Here is an 18127-nt window from a genome sequence, read left to right as displayed (position 1 = left end):
CACGATGAAAGCTCATTTGCCGCTTTATTTTACGTACAATTTCGTGACAAAAAGCATAACCTTAGAAATATTTATATCTAACTGTGATTAGAATATTAACCTATGGAGTAGTAGAGAAATATGTACAAAACAATCGGAAGGTTTGACCATTCCCTAAAGCATGGCGCATTTATCATTTTATCGCTTGACATCGTTCTCCATCGCTTGTATGATCTGTTCTATGCTTTGACCGCGTGTTTCCGGAATGACGATCGCATTGAACAGGCCGGCGATCAGGCAGACCGCACTGAACACCCACATGCAGCCGTGCAGGCCGATCAGTTCGACGGCGGCTGGGAAATATTTCACCACCAGAAAGCTGACGATCCACAGGAACGCGGTGCACAGTGAACCAGCCAGGCTTCGAATCTATTTTGGGATGGCGGAGAAGAACAACCAAATTGAACAAGAATATTTTTACAAAGTGCTGCGATGTCTAACCTTCAGTGGCATAATCTCCGACAGAATGACGAACGTTAGCGGCAGCATACCGACGGAGGCGATAAATATCACAAACGACAGGCTGGCCACCGGTATCCAGTTGATCACGCTGACATCGATGTGCTGACTCTTCAAATAACCATGCGTCCCCATCGCGAATAGACCGACGGCCGCAAAGAAGCTCGTGCAGATGTAGAGATGCTAGAAGTAAAGAGTAGTAACGGTCAAGTCCCTTCAGATTCCACCTGCACACCGAGTTGTTTACCTTTCTCTGGCATCGATCGAAAAGGAGCGTAGAACCGTATGATCCAATGATTTGAATCGCTCCGACCACCATGGCCGCCGTGTTCGGCTCAATGTCGGAGCCAGCATCGGCAAAGATTTGTGCGGTATAGTTGATTAGCGCAAAGCAACCAGATAGCTGGTTGAATGAAACCAGCAGGAGCCCGATCAGTATAGCCTTGCGTGCAGATGGAGCAGCTGGAAGGTTGATCAAGAAGGAGAATGTTTACGAAAAGAGGTTCCACTTGTAGCACTCATAGCTGCTTACCAAAGTCGGCCCAGGTGATTCCGCTCTGTTCGGCCGGGTCCTTTTCGCCCGATGCCTGCACCAACAGCGAGTCCATTTCCGAGCGCAACATTTCCAGATGGTCCGGTGTGGACGTATAGCCGCGCAGGTATTTCAGAGACGATTCGGCGTCCCGAACCCGGTTCCGGCGTACCAGATATTGGGGCGTCTCGGGGAACGGTAGAAATAGGATGAAGAAGGCAACCGGGAGCGTAAACAGAATGTAGGCCGTTAGGTGGTAGGACAGATAGCTGCCCAAGATGAACGAAACCAGCGTGCCAATGTTGAGGAACAGGATGAACAGTGACCCAAGTGATCCTCGTATCCTGGTGGTTTTGAAGAGTTTCGGATTTCTTTGTTAATATCGATCCCAAAAACATATCTTCTGCGGACGTACCTATCCTCGGCGATCTCGGTGATGTACATCGGCACGACAAGGAACACTCCGGCTGCTCCCAGCCCAGCGAGTAGTCGCGCCACATACAGGACCTCAACGGAGTTACCAAAGGATACACAACCCCAGAACCCAATCAGTGGCACTGCCGCTGCCAGCAGGGTTGACTTGCGGCCGATCTGATCCGCCAACCAGCCGAACAGGAATGTACCGCCGATGGCGCCGATGCAGAGCAGGGACGCGATCCACGTGGCCTGCACGTCCGTCACTGGGCCATGTTCCAGCGGGGAGTCGGCGGAGATCAGCAGCGGCAGAAACGGTGACAGCCATCCGATCGATGTCCCTAGCGACAGTGAGATGATGTTCGCTGCGTTTGTGACGTGGCGTGGAAAGGTAAACGAAGGTGGGAAAGATAAGTCACCGGGCCCCCTTGTTGCCCATTTGTTGGGCATCTGTTTATCTGCACCGCGGATGCAGGACAACACGCGATACGTTGACGAAATATTTGTTTTGTTCCATTCTGGAAGCCTCGAAATAGAACGGGACGGTGTTGTTTTTGAGATCTACATGCTTAACATTAAATCCTCCATTTGCGTAGCTCCAAGATGCGGTTCGTCGCTTTCTTCGGCCGAACCACGTCACTCGGCAAACTCAATGTAATTCCGACGACCACTTCAAGAAAACATTCTCATACCCATGTGTATGGGTCAGCAACAGGCACCCACCGCGGAGGCTAATCGCAATCGGTGTTTTCCCTCTCTTTTATCAAGCGTTGGCCTAATAGCGGAGACTGCCCACCACCGCTAAAGGTCACGAATTATCAACCGAACCGTGGCCACCACCTCCCGTTTGAAGTGTGCGTTGGTGTGTGCGCGCCCGTTGTATTGTGTCCTTCGATTTGATCTTAAAGATAATTTCCGTTACCTACAGCCCTGAATCGGCGCCGATTGCTTGGCAAATAGCTAACCGGTACGGATATGGACGAGACCGCTTTACGGTCAATTTGTACCGCACATAATGTGAAATAGGTGAATGTGCGTATTTAATCTCCTGGCCATCAAGGGTCACACGACCATGTTTGTCGGCATTCTTGTTAGAGAGGCATTTTCAATCGATAAAGAGTCAGCCGACACAACAGCGAAATGGATCTCAAGTACTAATATCCTGAAATAACTGACAGATGATTCGAAATAAAAAAAAACAAACGTCCAAAATTCACAGACATACTACATGCTAGATTTAAACTGGAGATGTTATGCATGGCCCAACACATCCATTCTAAGGCCGAATTCCTATGAGTGTACCCTTCGTGAGGCTTGCGCGTTGATGAATATCACTCGCCTGGCCGGTACTGATTCTTGTCTACATTATCGTCGATCTGCGTATCACGCTAATGGAGTACGAGAGAGTGCAACTGGGCTTCGGAGAAAGAAGCCAATTTCTTAGATTCTTTTGAAGATATTCAATAAAAGTTTCAAGTTGTGTTGAAACTAAACAATTTTGTGTGTTGAATAAAAATTTACAACAAATAAATTTCAGGTTACGTCTAACGGATCATTATCTGTTTGTTTTACAGAAGTACTTGTTTGAACATTTCGTCACTCCACATTAGTCACCGTATCACAATATCTTGTTTTCGACGAAACCCTGTATGCAGCTGTGCAATGCACAAATGAGTTTGGTTTCAAGCTGCATCGTTATTTACTTAATCTACAAGATTTTTTTTTTCTTTAGAAACAGTACTATGTAACCTTGTAACGACTTGTTTTTTTCCAAGATGAGGGGCTTGTTATCATTAGTCTTCTCTGATTTAAGCGTCCATCCATGTCTTTCCTATGACTATTATAGTGTTTTTTAAAATTATAAGTAATTAAACTGACACTGTTTCACATGCTTCTCGAAAGGATTTACGTCCCAAAACAGGCACTTTAATCTCACTGTACGGTAAGACCATTCTTACCAATTAAGGCGCGTGGTGTTGAATAGGTAAGCAGGCCTTTGGTATAGCCTTGGATAATGACACGCATTTCTTCCTTGGGTATGCACCGTTATAAGAAAAATCCTGCCTCAACTCGTAGCTTCCGAAAGCGACTGCCGAGCTCGTAAAACACTGGGTATCTACGCCATTGGGAAGTGATTTATGTTTGCTCGGTCCATGTACCGACGCCCATCCCAATACCATCTGAACAAATGCTTGTTGAGTAAGACAATGAATGACACTGTCAAAGGCGTACAATATATTTGGCAGTATTGATGAGTTCGAGCCTCCAACTTCAATGTTTCCAAATCAGAGCACACGTAGCGTGCTTCGTCAGGATACGTTCTTCGTTTTCGTCTGCGTCTTAAGTCTGGACATGTTGGTAACCGGGAATTTTCCGTTCCACGCTTCGAGTGCTTGACAACGGAAATTTCCTGAGATATACAAACAAACGGACACCATCGAGGTGGCGTCTCAAACGAGTACAGACAGCTTCCACAGAAGCCACCGTTACATCCTCGGGAGGCTTACTTTTCGGGGTCCATCTGCGCAAACAGCCGAATCGGGCGACGCGAAGAACACTGGCGACCACCGTAGTTCAGTACTTGTTTGCCGATGGTCTCGATCACCCGACGTCTCGGTGTGTCTGTCCCTTCCTCCAACAGGGGCATCTCTGGTGACGCAGGTTCAACCGTTTCTAGCTTTTTGAAAAGTAGTGCCCGACTTCAGTAGCGGACAAAACGTGGCACGGATGGTTGCAAACACGAGGTTCGAGAGGCTTTCGGGAAAAAAGTTTGTCCGTTACGGCAACGAGGGATGAACAATCCTCATAGGAGAGGAATAGGAAAAACACAGATCCGCCACCGCTTAACCACCGAACCTCGTTCTCATCAGAATCCATTGTGGAGCGTCGATAGTGAGTCGAGTATTAGGAACGCGTGTTTGGTGGGGCGGAGTGTGAGAAAAAAAAGTGGCAGCCCGGTGTATGTTTGCGATTGCCCACTACCCCGGCATTATAAATGCTATTATTATAGGTTTGGCCAACGATTGTGTTGCATACAGGTCGACCCCAGAGGGGGTTGGTATTCGGGGTGGGGGTTGGAGTACTAACAGCATTGAACTTGGCAATCAACGAAACGATCATACGGACAACAAACCCACCATGACTTCAACATATCCACGGACGCCATTTTGAATGTGGCATTTTTGGAGGGAAGTATGCACCAATGACGAAAAAAACAACACACAAACACACACACTCACAAACTGATCTAATAATAATGAAAACACATTGTATTTGCTTAGCTGCTGGCGTCTTTTTAGATAGCAACGAGGCGATCGCATCCAAACAAATCGATAATTACCCCCGATCGCTGCCAAATACAGCTTGACTATCTTCCGGTCCGGCTTAAGTGTCCCGGAGTCGGCAATGGATGGTTTTTCGGCGGTCATCGTTCAGGATCGAACGACTCGGACGCGGAGTACCAACAAATGTATGCAGCAGCTTTAACCTTCCACGACTGTGGTCACTCCAGCACTCACTACCGTGGGGAAGATCCGGATGATCGACCCTGTTACACCTGTGGTTGTTGTTTCCGTGGGATGTTTCGGAAACGATTCCGACTATCGACGCGTGTACGATGCACGTGCCGGTGGCGCACGTCCGGTGTAGTGAATGGCGCTAAAAGGCCACGGGAAGCTCACGGGCGTCTGATCCAAGTGGCGATCAGAGTAGATCCAAGATTATGCGCGAGAACTCGCGAACCGGTGATCACCGACACCGAACGTTTTTAACGCCCGACGATGTTGCTCGAACGGTGGACCGACACCGAATGCGAATTTGAGTGCGGAGTCCGTCGGTGTGCTTCTCGGCCGCGTGCTCCATCGCGCCACCGTCCACCCGACCCGCCGTTCGTCCCCGCCGTTCATAGAACGCTGCGGAGTGTCATATCTACGGCGAGGAGCTGGTGGATGATTGTTGTTATGGCTTCTATACTGTCACTATCAATCATAATCTACACCTTCCTCACGCTCAGTCTTCCTTAGGCAAGGTGATCCGAGGAAAATCTTTCTCCACCACTGATCCCCCCCGGACGACCGGAAGATACCGATGCAAGAGGGTGGACGGTGGTTGCACTATGTACACTTAGTATTCGCTTTGTGATCGCACGGGATTTGCCTAAGCCACCGGTGTGTTGTTCATCGTGCGAACAGTGAACTCAATCTCCGTGGAGACGTAGGGTGCGTAAATACGGATTTTGGATCCGGTCGTCCACCCAGCGTCCTGCCATTGACCGTCTAAACCAAGAATCGAGGGCTCTACTGGGGAAGGTTAGGCAAGCTGAAGTCTAAAGGGATTGCGGACATGCTTAAGAGAACTACTTTAGGGAGGGAGCAATGACCAGTTCGGTGCGTACCGTGCGTATTGGACGTGTCCTTCGAAACGTAACCGATTCGCGGACAAGATTTCACCGTTTGTTTTGGATCATTCCGCACGGAAATGTTTTTGTCCAACCGGTAGAGTGTATACAAAGCGTGGCACGGAAGAAGGCTCGCCTGGACTTTGGAACTGTTTCTTCAAGGTTGCTTATCTCGACACTAGAACCGGTCTTCACTATAAGAGCTCCCCGGTGGAGGCAGCGTCGCTTAAAACGATTCAAAACATAAGACTGCTCACGACACAGGCGAAATCTATCCGCAAACATTCCATTGCAGGGGATCCCAAAAATCCGGATTTCGCGCACCCGATTGATATTCACGAAAAAAAAGGAAACCGATAAAAAATGCCAAAGACCCAAAATGGCATGCAATTTAATACGGGTTTTATGTTTATAAAACATTCGCAAACCGTTGTGACGCAATAAGTGGAGATTGTTAATGGGCGAAAGAACGTTTCATTAATGTCGGCGCAATGGAGGCGCCGACAGCACTCAACAACACAGCTTAACAGTAATTTTTGTGCCAGGAAATGCTTGAATGCGGCCCATTGTGTGTAGTTGCTTCGTGATCAATGGCTTTCGGCTCGCTTGGGGCACATACTACGAAAAGAGTGGTAAAATGATTGTTTTCGTAAAGTGGGAAATATTTTGAAAGCAGCCAAGCAGGAACACTCATTTTTCTGTAATTGAGTTGTGTACCAAATTATTAAATTTGATTATTACGCATTTTTATACACTTTTTTGTTCCATTCTATTCCTCTCTTAGCTAAATCAAAAAAGCATTATAATAGCTAAATAAATAAAGTAAAAGGCATGGATTGTATCTCAGGTATTGTTTATTAAAATAAATATTCATCGTATCAAAGTATTGCTTGCTCAATTTCTTCAACAAAATTTAAGGGATCATTGTTGAATTAGAATGTTTTTTTTTTTTTGCGAACCAGATGAGAATAGTTTTAACGAGTACGAGAACTGTATTACGTATAGTGAAAACCCACATATTTTAAAAACTACGAAATGATATTTTAAAGATATGTTAAGAAAAGTAGTTTCGATATTTTTTCGGGATCAATCGATTCATAATATAACTAGACAAAAATTTTTACTGCGATCCGTTCTAATTCCCGGGTTAACGTTGACCAAATCAATTAACCGTACTTAACGATGGATACCTGGAACATCTAATTACAGGCTTTAGCAAATAGCTTGTTCGGGGGGTTAGTTTATCTGGCAGTGTAATTGTTAACCCATTTACAATTGCCAATTACCATTGGTGCACCCGATGCATGCCCAGAGATAGTGAATAAAAAGGGTGTCAGTAGGGCACAATCTTTTGACCTAACGAATGCTATTAGGAAGGGTATATAATTATTCCTGGATATAACACGAATTGCTGACAATATATAAAAATGTCACCTTCAAAGACGCTCCTCGTGCGTCACTAAGACACGGAACCGCGAAGATTCCCTGGCGATATGGTAGAAACCACGCCGTCCTTTCAAGGATTAATGCAAAATTGGTCCCCCACATTGTTCGCTGATTGGTGAGATTAGGTTCTGCAACTAGACTCTCACTTCCCACCACCGAAAGGAGGCCACGTCGGTTCTTGACGTAGAATGTCCCCTCCGCTAAAACGGACTGGATATCCTTCCCCCGCCCGTCTTGGGTAATTGCATTCGCTCGAGTTAGTTCTTTTGTGGTCGGTGTGGCCAACTTAATCAACGATCGCGTACCACTTCGTGTGGCCAGTTTCTTATAGCTGCTGGTCCAGCCGGTCCGGCAGACAATTCTGCCAATCGGTGCTCTGCTGTGACCGTTGGAACCGTTTACCCGAACCTGTCGCTGATAGAGGATAATAGAAGTAAACCGTGACGCACTGACGCGAGCCACCGTAAGTAGTTCAATGCGCCGCACTTGAGCGTGCCGGTGCGACCTTGTGGACACCGTCGGCATCGTCTACGCCGCCGGGCCGGGTGGGGTTTTGCACCGGCTAAACCTGGACAAAACCGGCCACTAACCCTGGTCGCGGTTGAGGACTTCGGCCGGCTTCCGGAATTACTGTCCGGCTCAGTACCGTTGGGAAGGGCGTAGTTGAAGATTCATTCAAATGGATTAGGATGTTCATTGATCATTCTGCACTCGTAGCCGCGCCTTAGAATGGAGGGAATGACGTATATAGTGCGATATTGTTCCGTTTATTTTTAACTGTTTGTATCTCGGGAATATAGGAGTAGAAGATGTATCGGGGCGTTGCTTCTGTTGTTCGAGGTGACGACCGATTAGGGTTGTGGTTGTTAAGATCTAGATAAGGATATTGACAGGCTTACCTTGAGATGAACCAAAACAATAACAGACTTTATCAAACTAAACAATCAAGGGTTTCTCAATCTACGCATAAACTATCAACGTTTCCGATAAGAACTCTAACTGTGGCGGATCTTCCAAAGGAGGTTTGTGCCTGTACCTATATTCTGTCCATTTTAATTTCTTAGCTACCCATCTTTCGATGGACCTTCCCAATATGTCACAGAATATAATTTTAAAATCCTTCTAAAAGTCATATAAATCTTTCAAGATCTTCCTCGCTACTTTTTCTATTGGTGGTTTTGAAATTGAAACTGAAAATGATTCCACCAGTGCCGATAAACTTCCACCATCACACGTGGCCGGCCGGCCTTCATCGATCACTTTTGGCCGATCGATCGGTTTTGAGGAAGTGTTCCGTCCCGTTCCGGACACGTTTCCCGATGTTGTTGTTTGTTTACGAGCTACCAGCAATCCGGCGCCTCTTTCCAACGGGTTTCCCCGAGTGCACCTGGGGCGGTTCTGGTGGGTATCGGGTGTGTAGAATTATTATGTTTGTATAATTAATATCAATTTGCGTGCGTGTCGTTCGGTAGCGCTGCACTGGAAGCTGCATGCGTTGCATGCCGAACAGCTGACGCTTGGCGCGTGCTTACGGTATTTGTAGCGGAAGGCACATAACTCACCAGAGGGTTGATATGTTTCGCACTACGTCGACGCATCACGCGTCCCGTAATGCGGCCGGCAAATTGTTGGCCGTACGGGGCCCGATTATATGTCTCGCGCTAAGGCGGCAAAATTTGCATACGTCTTAAAATAAATATCATTTACGGCCGGACTTTTTTCGCTTCCATCACTTCCGTTCCCCTGCGAGCAGTGTGGGGGAGGCGTTAGATGATTGGCCTTTTTTGTTGTAAATTGTTCACCGTCGCTGTGTTGGTAATTTCTTCTAGACAAATGTAAACACCATCAACCGCTATAAAAATGTCATTGGAAGTGAATGGAAAGTGAAATTATTAGCTTCCTGCCAATACATTAACAATACATTCTAGTTAGTTGTCAACTATAGTTCTATATACCCAAGTAGTAGGTTTTTCAAGGTCCTCACATTATTCTCACTTTTTATTTGAAGATTACCATCATACAAAGTAACGTTTGAAGCTTGTGTGTGTCTTAAAAATCCTAATTCCTGATATTTCATTTTGATAGATTCCAGATGTAAAATTTAGAAACTTTGCGTAAAATTTACAATGTAGGAGAGACTTTATGAACTTTGTTAAGGGGTAGTTTATCAGCAAATGCCTTGGAGAAGGTATGACTATATTTACCATTGTTGGTGGTGTGGTATTTGCTCAAACTACAGTTCTTTTCTCTTTTATGAACCACCTATTGCTATACTAAAGGTGAGCAAACATAGTTTTAACGCACAAACACATTCATTGAAAAAGACATTGCTCAAAAGTATCAAATATTTTAGTGCGTTCTTGTTAGCCAAACAAATACAAAGTGAGGTGTAGGATGAGTTCAGTAACCGTAATGAATGAATGAGTATATTCTCAAGCAATGTTCTGTAGGTTACTTCTTTATTCGATATAATAAATGTAAGATATTACTATCAAGTATTGCTTGTTACTCCGAAACCAAGAAACTGTGTTCCTAACTAAACTTTGGAAGTAAACAAAAATAGGAACCAACAATATGTAAATAGTTTTGAAATCCACAAAAACTATTCGTGAATACCGAGAACAGAAAAAACTAAATTTTAAAAACATCGAACTGGTATACCTGTTGGTTTTTTAAAACGAGGTTTTAACTGTTATTCGTTTATTGAAACGTATGTTGCATATGTTCTGGCGTAGGGTCGCATCGAACAGTGTTAACCGATTCAACCGGTTGAATTGCGAAGTACGATTGCATATATTGAGGGAGGTTCATCAAGCGCGCAAAATCGAAAAAAGATGTATTTTGCATAATTCCACGTATGGCATGAATTTATCATTTTTTTATTGCAAGTTTAACATGCTTTAAATTTGATTAACCGGTGGGGTAAATTGATGAGCTAATACATGAGAGTGTGCACATTTTGATAAATTGTTGCAAAATAAATATTACGAGTACAATCCTTAAGCCTATCGGTAATGATCACAACGATCGATTTTGAGCTCAAACGCGACCGTTTCCAGCGTACGTCGTTGTTTGATCGGTTTCCGGCTCTGTAAGCAGAGATTTTCCTTTCGTTTCCGGCAGCCAGATGGTGACAACGATCGTACCACTCAGACAAATCAGCGCTAGGCCACCCATCAGCCCGGGCAGCCCGATCGTGTCGAGCAGGACGGGAAATAGCTGGAGAAAGGGTTGGATGAAATTTGGTTAGTTTCAGTCCCAATAGTCTTAAACGATAGAATTGAGTGATGCAATTGGGATGCACTCCGACTTGCCTTTAGCAAAATGAAAGCGCAGAAGGCGACTGCGGTCACACAGATGGTGCTGCCGGCATTTCTTATCTGCAACATGTCGTAAAAGGGGTGGAGGAAAAAGAACGAGAAGTTGAGGCTTGAGTAAGAGGGGAAAAAAGCAGTAAAAATATGCAATATGATACGACCGGGGCGTGATCGGTTTGAATAAATTGTAGCAGAGCAGAGGACGTAAACAAAAATAAAAAACATCTTGATCATGCAAAACAGAACAAACGACAACAACCGAAAAATAACCGAAGAAAAAAGGACGCTAGCACAAAGTGAGATGGATATTCGAGACAGGCGAGAAACGATATCAACGGAATGAGCGGGGTTTCGGGCCTGCCGAAAAAAAAACACATTCTCAACGAAATGTTCTGATGGAATCGGGCAGAAGGAGGAGGAGGGTAGCGATGAAAAGGAAACCGTCGCGCCGTCTGTGGCACACAATGTCGATGGACGAGGCGCAATGCTCGAACGAACGAATGCCAATGTCAAGGTTAAGGCTATTTAGATAAACAGGAACGCACACAGGAGCCCCCTCATACACACATCCAAACAGTGACGAATATGCAAACACAAACATGGGTTCGATCACGCACAGCACCAGAAACGCGAACCACGGACCGACGTCCGGGAGTGAGGCAAATCGCGGGCTGTTGCGCGGGTGAATGAAGCATAAATATAATAAACATGTGGCCGCCATTCCCGGGGGGCGAGCGCTTGGAACGATTGATCTGACCTTCGATGGCAACACCTCGGCCATAACGATGAACGGCACGGTGAGCAGGCCAACCGAGGCGAGCAGGATGCTGAACGAAAGGCTCCCGATCGGCAGGAGGTCGGCGAGCCAGCGCGGAAAGGTTGGGGATTCGGCGCCGGTGGAGGCATCGTACTGCGGCAGGAGGACCTGCACGTACGCGGCCAGCGTGAGGTACCCGGCGGCCACTCCGAGGCTGGACACGATCAGCAGGAACTTGCGCCCGACCCGATCGACCAGCGCCAGGGAAACGATCGTGCCGATGAGCTGGACCGACGCGAGGACGATGGAGGCGAGTGAGGCCGGCACCGTGAAGGGCTCCTGGCCGGGTGGAGGTCGCGGGCTGGCGAGCTCGAAGATGGTGGTCGCGTAAGTGATGAGGGCCAGCGTGCCGGAGCATTGGTTCAGCAGGATCAAAAACAGCGCCATCGCGAGTCCCCGGCGTGCAGGTTTCGTGGCTGCGGAATTCAAAAACATTTAAATCGCTTCCAAGCTGTATCTTCGATGAAAGTAATTTAATATTAGGTCCTACATGTTGGTTTACACACTTGAAAAATCTATCCTAGTCCAACTTTTCTGGTTGTATTTTAACAAAGTTGTAATTAGTAAGAATAGAAAACAATAATGACGGTAGAATTCGGTTTCCAGCACAAATCCAAAAATATAAGGTTTCGTTTAGTAATGGCTGATATTTTAGAATCAAAATGTTTAACACGTTGACTGCCATGTCACCCAAAAGTGGTAATATTTAATATCAATTATTGGGGAAGCAAAGTTTTTGTTTAGCCTTCAAAAATCGTTGGTTTAACAAATGTTATAAACAAATTTTATTAAAAAAGATTTTACTAAAAAACTGTGCTACAAACGCTTGACAGTAAACGTGTTAAAATGATAAGTCTACTGTACTGTCAACCCAAGTTGCCAAATAGAAGCACTTAGTTTTTACATATTTCCATATTTTCCTATGGTAATTGTCTCGGTGTTTTGTTTATTTGTCAGGGAATGGAATTGTTTCCTTGCACTATTTAAATATGTTCGAGAAATGTTATTGTTTGTAACTAATTGCTTGAATTCCCGTGACCCTGCTATCGTTACTCTTGCTTAGTTATGTAATTGAGTTGTTTGGCCAAATTGTATCATACAAAAATTCCGATATGGCGGATAACGTGCTAAACTGCCGTGCTTCCTAGCGGCTTCATTTCCCCCCCTTTGGACCGAAGGAGGGGAACCCGATAACGTAATCGACGTTCGGAGGAACATTTCTGTGCGTTATTTTTCACATCCACGCCGATAAGAAACTCTGTGGGACGCATCGGGCACCCAAATAGCAAAGCGCATTGCGTTGCAGCAAATGGAGCCCCTGCTGCGTGATGATGCAACTTGATGCCACTTCCCTCTAATCGCGTCCCGTGTACGATTTCTAAGGCGCCAATGGGGCGAATTTTCGGTGCAATCGTTTGCGGTGTCTAATTGTACCAATACCCTCGCAAGCCCACACCTGCGTAAATTGTCGCTCGCTCGGCGAGTGTATCAGATCGACGATAACCTCGAACTTGGCTAGGATCGGAAGGAACGGGCCGCAAAAAACAATAGTATCAAGAAGAGCCATAACATATCAAACTAGGGAGCGGTAAAAGAAAACAGCAAACAACGCGGCACGATTTGTTTTTCCCACCCACCCCCCCTACCCACAGCAGACCATGCGTTTCTTATCTTTCAAGGTCAAGTTTGTTGTATGCCTCGGGAATCTAAGTACCCTCTCGCCGGACGTTCCGGTCCGGCAAGTGGGCGCATTAGTGGTGGTGAAAGTGAGACTGGTGCATGATAAAATAAACAGTGTGTAGGAAGCCTGGTTGGACCACCTTGCGGCTCTAAACTTCCCGCTCGTGGTGGACCTAATCAACGTCACCATCTTCATCGCCATCATCACCACCGTTCGTGATGCTAATCAATCGCACTGTGGTCTTGAATTCACCAGTCATGCTCGGTGGTCATACGAGTTATGCGGGTATGCCGCCAACAAACAAATCCTTGAACCGGAAAGGGGTGCTTTTAGAGTCAAGTGAAAAATCCTTCATGGATCAATCTGAATTCAGCCACCTTTAGAAGAAATATTTAATGAAATGTTTGTTTAAGCTTCCTATTGTTAAGAGGTTTATAAGTAACGTGATTTACTTAAACATTAACTTTAGATTGCATTTGATTGTTCATTGCATGTTCAGAAAATAACATACAATAAAAGAAAGCTAGCAGTAATTTAGCTTTAGTAAGCAACAAATTGTAATAAACATGGTTATAAATAAGACGTATGGCGGTATGGTATGGAAAGATACCAAAACTTGCATGGTTATGATCATGTAATTTAGTAATGGTGGCCGTACAGTTTCTTCTACGTTTGAACAAGTTTCTCTCTGGTAGTAATTATCATCATCTGCGTCATCGTTTTCCTTTTATCTTTTGCGAAGAAACGGTCTTATCTAGATTTTCCTTTTGTGTAAATGTTTGCCATATCGTAAGAATATTTATCTCATGTTTTGAAACGTGATAATTAATGGTGGTGAAACGTGGTTAGATACTGTGGTAAAGTTGATCGTAATTAAAAATGTTTGTACTTACTAAAATCCTTCCACGATAGGCCAGCATCCGGGGCGGTTTTCTCGCGCACGACGGAATCCTTGAGCTGCAGGAACTCCGTGCAAAAGCGGACCGACTTTTGGAAGTGTCCCCGAACGCCACGGTAGAAAGCGAGAGACCGTTCGGCACGTTCGTTCCGGAGGGCACGCAGCAGACAGGCCGGCGTTTCTGGCAGGAATGCCATTGTGATGCTGAACAGCACGGGTAACGCCAGTACCACCAGTGGGAAGGTTCCGAAGGACATCAGACTGCCAATGATGAAGGCGAGCACGGTACCAAGATTGAGGCAGATCGGTAACAACGATCCAAGCATGCCACGGATCCGTGCGTCGGCGATATCCGCCACGAAGAGTGGCACAATTCGCATGATTCCGCCACCCCCGACCCCGGCTAGCACTCGACCGATGCACAACTGATAGATGTCGGAGCCGAATATGACAAACAGCCAGAATCCCTGCATGGGAAACAGTGTTCAGTTCACATGTCACGCTACTGTCCTCACTCAAATACTTACCACATGGGGTACTACGATGCCTTGTAAGGCTCTTCGTTTTCCGAACCTGTCTGCGAGCCAGCCAAACACCGGAACTCCTAACATGCCGCCTATGCAGAGTGAAGAGCCTAACCAGGAAGTTTGCTCCACTGTCAGGGGTCCTCCAGTGAGATGTGTCTCCTTCGACTGTAGATAGGACAGCGAGGGGGATACCCACCCCACTGCGACTCCATGCGAAAGCGTGATGATATTCACTGAACCGAAAGGATAGTACACTACGTTAGGCCTGATCTAAAGGAGCTTCTTGTGCACTTCATACCTATAAAGGTTCCCAGAAACTGGTTCCTCGCCGAAAGGAACGTTAGTGGCTGCATCCTTAGTCCGTCTGAGCTGATGTTTTAGCAATGGACAGGTACTGCAACCCAAAAGTAACGCTCCGCCCGACTGTTCTCGGGTTATCTCCACGACGATCTGAACGCTCTCGTTAGACTACTCACAGAACAAGCTTTGGATCTGGAGAAACGTCAGGTTGGGAATTGTTTTATTTTCGGACTGTAAACAATTACATCTCCGTTATCTTTCGCTAGCGAAATGTTTGCACACGGTTGTTTAAGATTTACGCAGCTGATTATCTGAAGACATCATTCGTTACACATCGGCACGTGGCGTGACACTAAGGATCAGATTAGAAGTTACAATTTATTAAATACTTATGGCTTTTCTTATGGAATGTGAACAAATAATTCATAGAGCAATTTTTAAATAGTAAAAAAGGATGTGAAGTCTCATTTTTACATTTTTAGCAAGGATTAGAGGGTTTATTCAATTCATAAAACACATTTAAGGTATGGTAGATGAACTCCGTATTTAGAATAATGTTTATCTCCGGGCTGATAAAAATCTAAAGGCTACTATATAAAAATTTCTTTCGAGGGCTCACATTTGAGTATGTTCAACGAAAATCAAAAAATGATGTCCTGGTAAAATATAACAAAGCTTTCATTGAAACTTTATTTTTCTCAACATATTGAAACAGACACCAGATGGAATATTAAACAATATTGATTATTCTATTACGAAAAACAAAATTAGTTTAAATGTACAACACTTTTAGACACTCTGTGGAGCGATTAGATTTTTGCCTTTTGTTTCTGGTACAACAAACGCGATGACGATTACACCTAAGAAAGAAATTCCTGCGAAGAGTCCCATGGCACCGTACAGGTTGATTACTTCCACCATGACTGGGAATATCTGGGGGGAAAATAATATTCTAATGCACCTTGTGTTCTGGAGGATCTTTCCGGAGTTTAACGCTCACCTTCAGGCTGATGAAGGAGAAAATGGTTATCGAAACCATACTAAGAGTATTTCCGACATTACAAATCTGTTGAAACGAGCAAGAGTTAGGTAACCATAAAAGAATTAAAAGAACGATGTGAAATAATTACCTTTGCCGGGAGTATTTCTGGTAGAACAAAGAACGGAATGTTGCACAGCCCAATGGAGAAGAGATAGACCGTCGCGGAGAGGCTCACGATCGGGAACCAGCTGTAGTTGGCCAGCCAGTAGGGATCGTTGAAGGTGAGCCAGTTGAAAGCAGCCAACAGGAGAAGACCCATACCAGTTCCAGCCGTTGAGATCAGTAACAGGACCTTCCGGCCAGCTAGATCGACAAATATGAAAGATGATAGCGTCCCCACGATCTGTATTGTGCCCATGATGATGGCCGACGTGTTTGGGCTGAGGGTAGATCCAACCTCCTCAAAGATCGAAGCGGCGTACGTAAGGATGGCGAAGACACCGCAGAACTGATTGATGAACATGAGAAACACGCCAATGAACATTCCCAGCTTAGCCTCTCTGGATCCTAGAGTAAGGATTGAAATGTAGTTTGAAAGATGAACCCATCAATCACAAAGAATGGATCCCGAGACACTTACGGAAGTCATCCAAAGTAACACGCGAGTTCTGCCCCGTACTGTGTTCGATAAACTTTTTCATATTGTCAAACTCTTGACGGACGGCAGATGTTCCATCGCCTGATGGTCGGATACCACGGTAGAACATGAAGCAACGTTCCGCCTTCACCACTTTACCCATCTTCAGACAGGTTTGAGGTGTGTCGGGTACAAAAAACATAAGGACGGTGAACATCACTGGCAAGGATAGCATAGTTAGTGCTACCGTGTGGTAATGCAGTACGTCACCGATGATGTAAATCAGTAAGATCCCTCCATTGCTAGTGAGCGCCAGAACGGAACCAAGGATACCGCGAATTCTAGAAAGTTAAATAGATCGAAAAATAAACGTCTTACATTGGAGCTTGGTGTAACCAGAAGAACGTACTGTTTGTCCGAGATGTCTGCGATGAATAGAGGAAACACAACGATAATTCCTCCACCTGTAACCCCCGCCAAAAATCGTCCCAGATACAGTTGATAGACAGATGTAGCTAGGTAGGATATGATCCAAAAGCACTTTAAGAAAAATGGAAATTAATGTTTTAGTGTCTTACAGAAACTAATCACCCAGAAACCAAACTTACCGAATGAGGAACCACGAGTGCTTGCAAAGTGCGCTTGATACCAACTTTGTCCACGAGGTATCCGTATAGGAATGCTCCAAAGAGAGCTCCTAAGCAAAGGATAGATCCAATCCATGAACCCTGCTCGACGGTTACTGGGCCAGTTGCCAAAATCGGTTCCTCCGTCGACATCAACACCGGGAGGTAAGGTGATACCCATCCCAGTGCGGCTCCATGGGACAGATTGATGATGTTCACTGCAAAGTGGTCATATTCTTTAGTGATCGACACAAGCATGCAGGAGAAAGAATACTTGGCGAGACTCACTGACACCGGTGGCAAAGACCTGATTCCTTACGCCTCCACTGGTCTCCATTGTGACAGGAAGCTCACAATTAGGAGACTAACCCGATGCAACACTCACTTCCCACTGAGGAGCCGCTTCTCCGAAAGACTAAATGCTTTTGGTACGGAATCAGCCGTTCAGGTTCGTTTACGCTAACTGTGTTGCCACTTCCCAAAGAGATGGCGTTGTTTGGTGAACATAAATCAATCCAACTAAGCCTGTTCCGGACGATCCCGGTTCCAGGCAGCATCTGGTTGTCGCGTGTTATACCTGGACCGACTTGTGTCGCCTCCACTGGCCGGGGCTAGTGTGTTCAAACTGAGGTAAATCATGCACTCTCATCTCCCAGTACAGATGGTATATACAAAACTTAATCTGCTGACGTAGATGCTATTACCATCGAGTTTGTCTGGACGTTAATCTTCCGGGAGTGGGTGTTTGTAATCATTACTTTTTTCAACGTGAGATAGTATTGGCGATCACCTTAATCGCCCGAGGGTGTTGCAAGGAAATTTCAAACACCATCACCGGAGATGGAAGTACACATTTACACTGATTGTGAAATAGAGAAATTACGCTTGATATGGTAACAGTACTGCTCCAACTCCTCCGAATCCTATATATAACGTCCCCTTATTTCGGATGTTTACTCTGCGATAAGAAAGTGTCACACGTTCCACACAAATTTGGTTGTTTTCCGGGTTTTAAGAGTAAGAACAAATGAATTCACGATAGCCTTTATTTGTACT

General features: G+C 45.4%; 2 protein-coding genes across 2 annotated transcripts; both read right to left on the bottom strand.

The window, feature by feature from the left end:
• Window positions 1–177: 177 nt before the first annotated feature.
• On the bottom strand, window positions 178–14406 carry LOC131294716 (facilitated trehalose transporter Tret1-like). The gene is made up of 6 exons (XM_058322764.1): window positions 13995–14406; window positions 1446–1809; window positions 1031–1374; window positions 746–960; window positions 481–681; window positions 178–408 (listed from the first exon to the last, which is right to left on the bottom strand). Exons 1-6 carry the CDS (start codon window positions 14377–14379, stop codon window positions 178–180), a joined length of 1740 nt encoding a protein of 579 aa, XP_058178747.1. The 5' UTR covers window positions 14380–14406.
• Window positions 14407–15615: 1209 nt separating this feature from the next.
• Window positions 15616–17408, bottom strand: LOC131294694 (facilitated trehalose transporter Tret1-like). The gene is made up of 7 exons (XM_058322742.1): window positions 17360–17408; window positions 17054–17289; window positions 16855–16985; window positions 16449–16786; window positions 15957–16375; window positions 15827–15892; window positions 15616–15759 (listed from the first exon to the last, which is right to left on the bottom strand). The coding sequence occupies exons 1-7, from the start codon at window positions 17406–17408 to the stop codon at window positions 15616–15618; spliced, it is 1383 nt and encodes a 460-aa protein (XP_058178725.1).
• Between the last annotated feature and the right edge of the window lie 719 nt (window positions 17409–18127).

This window comes from Anopheles ziemanni, chromosome 2 (assembly GCF_943734765.1).
Source record: "Anopheles ziemanni chromosome 2, idAnoZiCoDA_A2_x.2, whole genome shotgun sequence".
In the NCBI taxonomy this organism is placed as follows: domain Eukaryota; kingdom Metazoa; phylum Arthropoda; class Insecta; order Diptera; family Culicidae; genus Anopheles; species Anopheles ziemanni.
This window is presented reverse-complemented; position numbering and strand designations above follow the sequence as displayed.